General features: G+C 35.0%; 1 protein-coding gene across 4 annotated transcripts in view; it reads left to right on the forward strand.

Moving 5' to 3' along the window:
- The window catches only part of KCNH7 (potassium voltage-gated channel subfamily H member 7), a 622,433-nt gene that overhangs the window by 580,297 nt on the left and 29,508 nt on the right, over positions 1-12,628 (forward strand). For 3 of the 4 annotated variants that reach the window (XM_074303262.1, XM_074303263.1, XM_074303265.1), the window contains one exon: positions 9,117-9,383. The exons of the other annotated variant lie outside the window; for it this stretch is intronic. In XM_074303262.1, coding sequence (XP_074159363.1) covers positions 9,117-9,383 — 267 coding nt within the window. The remainder of the gene's footprint in view (positions 1-9,116; positions 9,384-12,628) is intronic. 4 annotated transcript variants of the gene reach the window in all.

Consider the following 12,628-nt stretch of genomic DNA (forward strand, 5'->3'; position numbering starts at 1 on the left):
TAATCCCTGGGTTCAAATGTCACCTTTGTCATTTGTCATCATGTGACTTTGACAGGTCCTTGGAAGTTATTTACTTCAATCCCCTCACATTAATGATCAGAAAATAAGGGAACTGAAGTAAATAACTTCCAAGACCTTTTCAGTGATAGATAGAAAGACACAAATATACATATGTATATATATATCATGTGATCTGGTACATGAAACTTCAGTAAATCTACTAAACTGCAGACCCACATAACCAATTGCTTATTGGTAATTTCAATTTGGATATTTGATTGACATCTTACATCTCAAACTCATCACAAAACAGATTTTATCTTTCTCCTAAAAGTCTTCTCTCTTCTGAACTTCTATGTCTATCAATGAAACCACAGTCCTTTCAATCTTCCAGGTTTACAACTCCAGTGTTATCCTTATCTCCTCACATTTCCCTAAATCCATATATCCTATGACTTGTCAAATCTTGTCTTTTTGATCTCCACAACATCTCTCAGATCTACCCCTCTCACTACACATACAGTCATTTCCATATACTACCTCTACCACAATCACTCATAAACTTCTCCTAAGAGATTCATTCAATCCAAATTTATCACCCAATACAGAATTTTTTAGGCCAGTATCTACAAATCTGAGGGACATTGTACCTCCTTTCTCAATGAATTAAGTGCCTGGCTCACAGTCTTCCTTTCCATGAGAATCCTTCTCTTATTCTAATGGACTTCAAAATATATGTTCTTATTCCTTTAAAAAAAACTCTAGTCATTCCTCCAAGCACTCCATTTCTCTTGACTTACTCCTTCAGTCTATCTCTTGACGCTATTAGCATCCACATGTATTCTCCTTCCATGTTCAAGAACTATAAATTATCTTACAAAATCTTTTAACTTTCCTTCTCTCCCCATGCTTCACTCTTCCATAATATGCTCTCCTCTTTATCTCATCCCTCTACTCCTCAATAATATCCCAAGTCACCATCTGTGCTCCCTATCTACACTCTCCTCCATTCCCAATTTTTACCTCCGGTGCTGCAATTTAACTCCACACCATTGTCTCTCTACCCCTAAATTCCTTGTCTGTTGACTTCTTCATCCCTACTCAATATACTGCTGAATGGAACTGGAAGAAATCACCAAACCATGCTAGCTAATTAGATAATATAACCTGAGCCCTTGCTCTATAGAAAAGAAATCCTACTACTCTTTCCTAACTGATTCTTTATACTACTCATCACAGCAACTTCAAACCTTTCCTTCCCCCCTCAAAGCTTCCATGGTACACTTCTTTTCCCTACTTCATGCTTAGGACCTCACTATATACTTCAGTGAAAAAAATGGGGACATTCATTGAGAGCTTCCTCTTCCCTCTCCCCATACTCACCTCTCATCCATTTAACATTGTCTTCACTAGCTTCTCCATTTCAGTTTCTGAAGATGAATGTATCTTATACTTGCCAAAGATAACCTCTCTTCATTTTATCCTATTGTATTTATTGTATCCTTTATTTTAGCAGAATGCCCCACAATAATATTCATTCTTAGTCTCTCTTTTGTTTGAGAGGAAGGGCACTTAATACATGCTTATTGAATAGAATAAGATATAGCTATCTATTAACCTATCTCTCCAAAGTTACAATCAATTAATTGGAAATTCCAGTGGCCTCTTCTTGATCTTCATAGTTCTTTTCCTCTCTGTAGAATGCAACACTGTTGACTACCCTCTCCTCTTATATGTTCTTTTCTCTGGATTTTCATAATATTGTCTCTCTTTGTCTTTTTCCCTGATTTCTGAGGACTCCGTGGTATCTTTTGAATTCTTTCTTTGGTACTTCAGATCATGTCCACTAATTAAGCATGAATATCACTCAAGACTCTATCCTTTGCCTTCTCCTTTCTTAGGTCTTCTGTCTCCATACTGAGTGTGTTTAACCTAGAGTCCATGAACTTTCTGAAAATATATTTTGATAACTGTTTTTCAATATGATTAGTTTCCTTTGCAATCAATCCTATGTCTCTTATTTTATGCATTTAATAACATCTATCTGAGAAGAGATTCATAGGCTTCACCAGACTATTAAATGGGCCTATGTCACAAAAAGGCTTAAGAATCACTACTATTTACTCTCTGGCTTGGTGATTTCATGAGCGCTAATGTTCAGCTGTAATCTTTATATAGATAATTCCAAGATATAATTCTAGTCTCTATTCTGAGCTTCAGTCCTGTACCACAAACATCTCAAACTAAACATGTCCAAGGTAGAAGTGATGATCATTCCTCTGAAACCTTCCCCTCCCTAGAAGTTTAATATTGTTGAAAGACTACCACTTTTACAGTCAACCAAGATCTTAGTGTCATCATCAAGATCCTAACTCTTGAGCTCCACTGATCACTCTTGATTATCATTATATAAATATTAATATACATAATGAATCTGTTGTCAAACCTTGTGATTTCCTTCTATATTTCCCATATAAGCCCCTTTCTCTCCATCCGTTAATCTTTTCATTGTTCTGACACCAGAACAACTTTTTTCCATTACTATATTTGATCAAATAAAGCACCATTAGAAGTAAAATTGAAATGATCATTCATTTGTAAAATTAGTAAAAGTTGAAATGATCATTCATTTGTGAATTTAAAAAGATGAAGATTTCTATGTGGATAATACTTCTCACCAACAGAATTGCAATAGCCTTCTAACTGGTTTGGATGTTTCTAGTCTCTTTCCACTCCAATCTATCTTCCACATAGCTACGCAAATGATTTCTCTAAATAATTTTTGACCATATCATATAATTTTTTGACCACATACCCAATAAATTTTAGTGGCTCACTAATACATGCAGAATAAAATGTAAACCCTTTTTTAGCAGTTAAAACTCCTCACAATCTAACCCCTTCCTCCTTCACAATCTTCTTACACTTTTTTCCTTTTCTACAATTCAGTCACATTAGCCTACTTGAACATGACATTTGCTTTGTGTTGGCATTTTCTCCTTCAAACTTCTGACTTAGAATCTCTGACTTATTGAAGGTTCAGTTGAAGCTCCATCTTTTTTTATTAAAGATTTTTATTTTCAAAATATATGCATAGGGGCAGCTAGGTGGCGCATTGGATAGAGCACTAGCATTTCCTAGCTCTGTGACCCTGGGCAAGTCACTTAACCCCAGCCTAAAAATATATATATACATATATATATGCATAATTTTCAACATTTACCCTTGCAAAACCTTGTGTTCCAAATTTTTTTCCTCTTTCCCCATCCCCTCCCCTAGACAGCAAGTAGTCTATGTTAAACATGTGCAATTCTTCTATACATATTTCTATAATTATTATGCTGCACAAGAAAAATCAGATCAAAAAGGAAAAAAATGAGAAAAAACAAGATATAAACAAATAACAAAAAATGAAAATAATATGTATTGATCCATCCTCAGTCCCCACAATCCTCTTTCTGGCTCTCTTCCTCACAAGACCATTGGAACAGGCCTGAATCACTTCACTGTTGAAAAGAGCCATGTCGGTCAAAAATGATCATCATATAATTTAGCTGTTGCTGTGTACAATGTTTTCTTGGTTCTTCTCATTTCCGTTTAACATCAGTTCATGTAAGTCTCTCCAGGATTCTCTGAAATCATCTTGCTGATTATTTTTTACAGAACAATAATATTCCATAACATTCATATACCATAACTTATTCAAGTTGATAGTGATAGGCATCTACTGAGTTTCCAGTTTCTTGCTACTATAAAAAGGGCTATTACATTTTTGTACATGTGGGTCCTTTTCCCTTTTTTATAATCTCTTTGAGATAAAGGCTCAGTAGAGCCACTGCTGTATCAAAGAGTATGCACAGTTTGATAGCCCTTTGGGCATACTTCCAAATTGCTCTCCAGAATGGCTTGATAAGTTCTCAACACCAACAATGTATCAGTATCCTAGCTTTCTCACATCCCCTCCAACATTCATCATTATCTTTCCCAGTCATTTTAGCCAGAGAGGTGTGCAGTGGTACCTCTGTCAAGCTCCATCTTCTACAATAGTTTTTTAGCTACTAATGCTTCCCCTTCTCCCACCAAGATTATCTCCATCTACTTTATGTATATATTATATATATATATATTAGTTCTAGTTATTTACTTCTTTGTTCTTGATACCATCTTATTCCTTCTAATCTTGAAAATTCGTTCATACATAGTCATTAGCCACAATATATTAATCCTTGAGTGAGCGTTTCGATTTTAAAGGTAATTTTTGAAGCTACTTAACTTAGATGATGACATCTCTAACGTGGCAACTGGGAAGGTCTATGTGTTAGAGGAACACCCAATCACAGTATTTGAATAACTGACCTATTCCAACTACCAATAAAGTCAGCTTTACCACTTATTTAATTACTTCAGAGTACCAGGCACAAGGAAAGCAAAACACACTGAAGCCACAGGCACTGAATCTTCACAATGTATCTCTTAAGTTGCATAGAGTAATAACTAAAACTGAATGGGACTAAGGAAATGTAATGTGATAAAACTTTTTATTACAATTTTTTCATGAATTTTTTTTATTTTAAACTACTCCTGCCCTAAAAAAACATTCTCAAAATTGTTATCAAAATAAAATGTAAAAGTAAAATACTCAAATTACAGAAAATTCATCAACCAAGCATTATGACTATCTACTGGAGTTACTAAATATGAATGACATTTGGTTCCTGACAATTACTCTGTGAAAACTTAAAGAAAATTTGAATAAGCAGTCAGTACAAAAGCATTTTCCCCAGTTGCTTGAGGTGGAGGGATTTTTATTTTATTGTTTTAGTACTGAAGGATCAAATGCAGTTGGTAGTTAAATCAGGGCATGTGTGTGCTCTTTTATTCATTTGGACGCTAAGCAAGCAGCTGGTAAACAAATCACAAATGCTTTTAAATTGGTTCTTTGAGAAAAACAGGAGGTGATCAAATAATCAACTTGCAAAGACAGAGTCAGAGTGAGGAAGTGGGGAGGGGGAGAGGGAGGAGGAGATGGAGATGAAGAGGAGAAGGAGAGCTAGAGAGGAAGAGATGAAGAGGGAAGAAGAGGGAGTTATCTGAATTCCAAAGTGATTCCTATATCAGTATAACAAGGATAAAAAGATATCTTGTAAGAGTGTTGCCATCTGAAGTTATTATTCAAACTCAATTCCAAACAAAAGGAAAGAGAATAGAATGAGGGGAGACAAAGCAACTTCACAGCTTCACAGTCAGATAACTCACAGTACCATTTTCACTTAGAAGGCAGTGAAACAAAGAAAGGGAAAGAACTAGCTTCTCACCTAAAACAATTTCATTTTGATTCAGTCACAGAGTTTAATTAGAAAAGGATAGAAGGTGGTGTATCCTGACTCAGGAGTTGCCTAAAAGCCCAATTCCATATCTTTCAGTAGTGTTACTGTAAGAATCAAATAGAAATCTTTATCTTTCTAAATTCATTTAAATGGATTGTTTTAATTTTCTTTTTTTTTGAAAAGAACCTTCAAATAATGCTTTCTTTTATCAAATACAGTAAAAGGGATGAAAAAAAAGTTCTACCATCAGAATAGAGAAATTAATGTAGAATACCATTTTTTAAAAATCTTCATTATTATATCAGTGATCTGAAATATAGAATTACATGTGATTTATTTACTTTTTGTACTTCCTACTTTGGCAACTTTATTAACACATTTAAAGTATCTAAACTCTGTGTTCGGTTTGAATATATATTCTCAGTCAGTTTATATATCTGGCTATCTTTGACTGAAGGGCAGTATGATACTGTGGTGAGAAATCTGGCCTCAAATTTAGCAAGACCGGAATTCAAGTCCTGCTCCTGCTCAATAGTGTAATCCTGGGCAACTCACTACCCAAGGCTTTAGCAACTCTTTATAAGTAGCAAACAAAGTGACAGTCTACATTGGTAAAAGGAATTTTCTCTTCTAGGAGTTCTCTGTCACAAAGAAATCACAGATCTAGTAGCAATCCTATTTGACTACTAGGTTGTGATGGCAATTACTCTTGTAATATATTTGATAGATACTTTGCTTAAATCAACTAACACTGGAAGCATTCTTGTAAATAATGTTTTGAAAGTGTAGTTCCTCCCAGCCTATTTATTTAATAATCATTGAGTACTATGCAGCACTCTCTTACATGCTGCAAGTGAAAATTAGATGGAAAAGCTTTGATTAGTTTCATTTCTCTAAGAATAATTATTATTACAACCTACCTATATTTTCTCATGCTGTATACTTCTTGCCAGTGTTCAGATAAATATTCCATACAGAAGCTGTAGGCCTTTCTGCTGGTCTTTAACAATCTATGGGTACCCATGCATCACTTGAGAATATCCATCTGTTATCTCTTGCTCTAGCAACTCTCTATGCAAAGATCTAAAACTCTAAATAGATGAGATGGTATAGCATCTTGCAAATTAAAACACATGCAGCTATTAAGCATGTGTCCACACTGATTGGGATTGATGGTATGTTTAGAACAGTTTCTATTTTGGGGGGGGAAAAAAGCTTTGTGAAAGTGTTAAGAGGTATTTATATATACTTAGTGGATAGAAAGAAAGGGGTTGCTCTAATTATATCGTCCTCAAGGTTAGAAGTAGAAAATATGAAGGTTCATCTCATTCTGTTTGGCAAGTGACTTATGTGACCCACACAAAGTCTAAACAAGTTCTAGGAATGCTTCACTTAACCTATAGGCCATCTTTCCACCTGCCACCTTATCACTGAATGCATACCTTCTATCTATCCTGTTGTGATACGGGAACCACCTCCCAGTAGCTGCTGGAGGTCTAACACAGATAGAAAAGACTGTCTTTGCTTTTATGTTTTTCTCTTCAAATTTTAGCATAGTGCTTGGCGTATAAGTACTAAATAAATACATTTTCATTCATTTATTTAGAGCAGAGAATTCATGAGTCAAAGTCAATCAGTCAATAAGCATTTATTACAGTGTCTGGCACTGTAACCAAGGGTGAGGAAAATAAGAAGTTAAAACAAATCAGGAAGTTGCAATAAAGTACATGATGGGAAATGTTCAACTCTGGAAAGAAACTGGGAGCCATTGTAAGGTTTTGAGGCAGGAAATGGTGAGAGCAAAGTAAATACTCATTAAGGCAAACTCATTGGTGATACGTGGATAGGTTAAACTGCAAGGTAAGCAAACTTTTGAAAAGAAAGTTTCTCAAGATTCTATAAGAGATGGAAGTTATAGATTAGGCCTGGAAAATAAGGGATAGAACTAAAAAAAGATAACCTGAAGAAAAGGTAACCAGAAAATAGTGATTAACTAGACTAGTGGTAAGTAAATATTTATGAGTAGAGAGACTTTGAAAGCTTCGCTGAAGAAAATGTCTGGGGTTTAACAATAAAATAGGTAGGCAAGTAGAAGGCCCTAAGTGGGGGAATAAGATCAGTTTTCATTATGTTTAACTTGAGGTGGCACAACATGAACTAACTCCTTAATAACAGTAATTTACTCATGTAGAGAATTTTAACTGAAATCCATTTTTGCTCTGGGCTATTTTCTTGGTGAAATTATGATATTTAAAATAACAGAGAAAAATAGCTCTGTTAACAGTTTCTTTTGCCATATGGGAACTAAAGATTCTGTTGACAGTTTTGTGGTATGGTCCTAAATCAATTAGTTTGGTTTTCTATGAATAAGCAATTAAGCATAATGTTAGGGAACAACAAGGCATAGAGTATATGGGGACACTTTTAACCATTTCTGTAGAAAATGCTATGCATTCTGGAATTATGTTGATTAGTAATTAGCAGAAACCAGATGGGAAATCATGCTGTCTCCCCAGGACACTAATGGAAACAAGTCACAGAATTTGTCTCTTGGAACTTTTCCCACTAAAATATGTTTTAACTCAACCTTCAGGGTTGGTATCATCTTGACATTTCATTTTAAAACTGGCAATATGCACTAGTGGCTTTAATGTAATTAGGTTTTTCAAAAGTACCTTAATTACTGTATTTAAGCTTTATATTCTTCACATCATGAAACACAAACTGTCCACCAGACCAGGACTTCAAGAAGATTTTGTACATGTAATTGAAGTTGAAATCCAACCTGCCTGCACTTCAGAGAGACCCACATAGTGATTTTATATAAGGGTGACTTCCCACAAGTGCTAGACCACAGGCAAAAAGAAAGCTTATGCAATTAAAATTCTGAAAATGGGTGCAATTTTTCCTCCTCTTTTTTTCTGAAACAATTAGCTCCCATAACCAGATTTTTTGATCTTAAAACATTTCTTGAATTAGATTAAGATTTTTAAGTTTCCTATAATTTTGCTAAAATAAAATAAAGAATAAAATAAAAATAAGATAAAAGGTATCTCAAGAACGTGTAGCAAAGATACATTTTGACTTTGAAATGAATACTATGGTTGATCCAAGATTTAATGGTCTTTGAAGTTTTTATTTTTTTGAGAACATTTCTATGTTCCTAGAACATGAATAATAGAATCTCCATTTTTTAATAGAAAGTTGTAGAGGGCTGCAGATAGTGGGTAAGGAATAGGTAAGGAATAAGACCCTTCAGCCCAGAGGGAACCTGCTGACAATGTCTGCTTTGGCTCCCCACCTCCCTTTGGTGCTCTCACCCTTCCTGAAAAGTCAGGGAAGGCATGACCACCTGTGTTCTACTTGAAGCCAGGAATACTTACAGTAAGAGGAATTTACATATCAATAGCAGGGTGTTTATAATTAACACATGCTCAGGTGATATGGTGATGTAATAGTTCTATAATTGGCACATGTTCAGTGGGCTGGTCCCAAGTTCCTCCAGAGAGCTAGTCCAGATGGTATATTTTGGCAGCCCAGCATGGGGGTTCTAGAAAGCAACAGTATGTTTTGTCACCCCAAGTTGGAGGCTCTAGAAAGCATACTACAGAAAACTAAAACAAAGATAGTTTATAGTGGTGATTTCTTTTAAAAGTTATTGCTTAAGTTCTTTAAAGAAAATGCATAGAAGGATTTAGCCGAGGAATACACAGTACATGGTAGAAGCAAAGACTGCAAACAAAACTGTGCCTGTTTGTTATCTTGCATAAAATGATTTCTTGTTGATAGATTATCGCAAAGGAAGTAGTACTCATGATCCTGGAGACTCCATAGATACCACAAGACGTTATCAGTGTTCCAAGAAACATTTTGAAGAGAAGAAAAGTGGATCATCATCATTTATCTCATCTATTGATGATGAACAAAAACCTCTCTTCTCCAGAATAATGGATTATGCTCCAGGAACAGAGAAAGGAACTAGCTTGAATTTTGAAGAACAAACGATGACCACTTCAGAAAGATTCCATCTTGACAAAAGAAGTCATTCTTACAAAGGTAACTCACTTTCTCACCACCTGTCTTTCTTCAATATTGGTTATTAGAGTAGGGCACAGGATATTTGTCCAAATAGCATAACCAAATATGTTACTTCAATTTTTTGAGGATTTCAGGACTTTGGTATTGACTTACAAATATATCTATCTAATTATATCACATTGAAGGAAGAAGAAAAGTGTTTATATAGTACTTACAATGTGCCAGGCACTGTGCAAGGAACTTTATATCATACAATATTAGTGCTTCCATTATTCCTATTTTATAGTTGAGGAAGCAGAAGCAAATAGAAGTTAAATAATTAAATGATTAGCCCAGTCATAGGACTAGTAATAAATGCCTAAAGTCACATTTCATCTTGGGTCTTTCTCACTCCAAGTCTAGTGTACCACCTAGCTACCTCTATCTACATTGACACAATGACTAATAATCATTTCCAGATACTGTATAGAGTGTTGTTCTAGGATAGATAAGACCTAAGTTAAAATCAAGCTTCAGACACTTACTAGCTATGTGACTCTAGCAACGTCACTTAAATCTCTGTCTGAGTTTCCTCATCTATAAAATCATTATTATTATTATTATTATTATTATTATTATTATTATTATGCTGTATTATACCTTGAAGCCTTTGAAGATGTTTTATTTATTCTGTGCTGTCATTCAACAAACAATAAATGTCTTCTATAATAAGTTCAAGACAGTATAGTGGAATGATAGTATTTAGAACTGCAACACTAGTTAAAAAATTCGCATTTATGCCTAATCACAAAGATCACAGTTAAGGACAGTGATACCCCAAAAATATCAAAAACACTTATTTAGTGGTTATCATGAGGAAAAGAGAAAGAGGATAAAAATGATAACAGCAAGACAACTAATTTGAAATTAATGTACTGTTATACCTAATAATCAGGGGGGAAATAGAGATATACAGATATATAAAATATATGTGAAAGAAGCTGCTATTTGAATTGAAACTAAGAAACATGTGAACTTAAGTGATCAAAACCTGAACAGATGAGGAATGCGTTGGTGTATTATGAACTGTATCCCCACCAATTCCCTGATATTGGTCTGCTAGAAAACTACACATCCTGCAAACCCTCATCTCTGATGAATAAATGAGGGGAAAAAAAACACTTGTTAAGCAATTTCTATATTCTAATCACTATGCAAAGCTCTAGGGACACACACACAAAATGAGACAGTTCCTACCCTCACAAAGCAGAGATTCTAATGGAAAATTCAGGCAGTTAACTAGTCAACTACTATTTATTAAGTGCCTGTATTATGCCAGGCACTGTGTATATAACATATATAAGGAATTATAGGGGCAATTAGGTGGCACTGTAGATAGAGGACTTGAAATCAGGACGAATCATGAGTTCATGAATTCAAATATGGCCTCAAATACTAACTAGATGTATGAGAAGAGGCCAGCAATAAAATGAATTGGAGAAGGAAATGGCAAGCCACCAGTATCTTTGCCAAGAAAATCCCTAATGGGATCAGGGAGACTCAATATGAAAGAAAACTAAACACCCACAACATAAGGAAGTGTTGGCCAGTAAAAGTTATGTTGATTTAGAAAATCATAGAGGAATTGATTGTCATGCCTTTTCCAGAAAGAATGGTAGTTTTTATTTGATTGTGGTTCCAAAATTAGAAAGCAGGATGGAGAGGGAAAAGGCTTGCACTAGATGGCAAAACTAGGGTAGGATGTGGAAAATTTGTAGGACTGGCCAAAGTAGAGGGCAATGTGACAGTAATCAAATCAGTCAGTAAGTCAATAGGCATTTATTAAGCATCTACAATATACTAGACAGTATAGAGGGGATACAAAGAAAGATAAAACACTCCCTCAAGAAGATCATAATCTAATAGGGGAAAACAATACATAAAAACAAAAGGAAAGATTGGAAGTATAATGAAATCAGAAGTGAAACTGGAAGAAAATTATAAGAGAACAACCCTGGATGTCCTCTTTAAATGAAAGACCTGGGAGGAGCTCTCCAAATCTTTCATTTTTTGTTGCATCGACATTTCAGTTATACTTGGCTCTTTGTGACCCCATTTTGGGATTTTCTTGGAAAAGATAGTTGGGTGGTTTGCCATTTCCTTCTCCAGTTTGTTTTACAGAGGAGGAAATTGAAGCAAACAGAGTTAAGTGGCTTGCCTAGGGTCATATGGCTAGTAAGGATCTAAAGCTGGATATGAACTCATGAAGAGTCTTTTCCACATCTAGTGCTCTATCCACTCGCTAGCTAATCAACAAATATCCATCCTCCACCCTCTCAAATCAGAGGAAGAGAGGGGCCTAAAGGACAGGCAGTACTAAAGAAGTGAGTTTAAGGGTTGATGTAATTTTTAGGATGATAGATTCAAATGAAGTCTGAGAGTACAACTATTTGGGAAAATTCAGGTCCTAGGGAAGGAGTCCTATAACTAAGAGGGTTAATCCTATAGAATATGATCTAGTCCAGAAAGTTCTACAATAGGATAGATGGATACCTAGAAGGTGTAGTGCAAGAAAAAAATGGCAAGAAAATACTTCATGAATGAAATTCTCCAAACAGGACATCTTTACTCCCTTTCTACTTCCATAGCACTTTGCTTTTATTTCTTTTATGACCAGAGTCCTGATCATATTGCGCCTTGAACTATATTTTTGTACATAGTTTATTCCTCTTCACACACATTTATATACAATACTAGACTGTAAGCTGTTTAAGAGAAGAGATGATAGCTTCATCTTTATATCATCCCCATTATCTTGTACATAATGGGCTACAGCTTTTGAACTGCAAGTCATCTTTAAGTCCAATTTTTCCAAATACTTTATTTTATAGACATAAAAACTAAGCAGTAGCATAAAAGATTTTCCTGAGTTCATGCAGAGTTGGTAGCAGAGTCTCAATGACTCTGCTGAATGGCAAAGAAACTAGCTTTTGCCCTGATAACTCTTTTGAAATGTGCTAAGAATGTAGCAAATGTTCTTCAGTCAATCTAAAATCTTGAGGAAATGAATGAAATATTTCCTCATTTGTCACAATGGAAATATGGGATATTAGCTATGGCTACTAAATGTTTCATTTCAGTTAGTGGATATTTTGGGAACTCCAAGAATAGAAATAGAAGCAGGTTGTATAACGTAAGTCAGCAATTCTGCAAACCTCTCCATCACCTCTGCCTTCTTAAAAAGGTCAGTTCAACTTCATTCTGATAGAATATGTTCCAGGGCT

Source organism: Sminthopsis crassicaudata, chromosome 3 (assembly GCF_048593235.1).
Source record: "Sminthopsis crassicaudata isolate SCR6 chromosome 3, ASM4859323v1, whole genome shotgun sequence".
Classification (NCBI taxonomy): domain Eukaryota; kingdom Metazoa; phylum Chordata; class Mammalia; order Dasyuromorphia; family Dasyuridae; genus Sminthopsis; species Sminthopsis crassicaudata.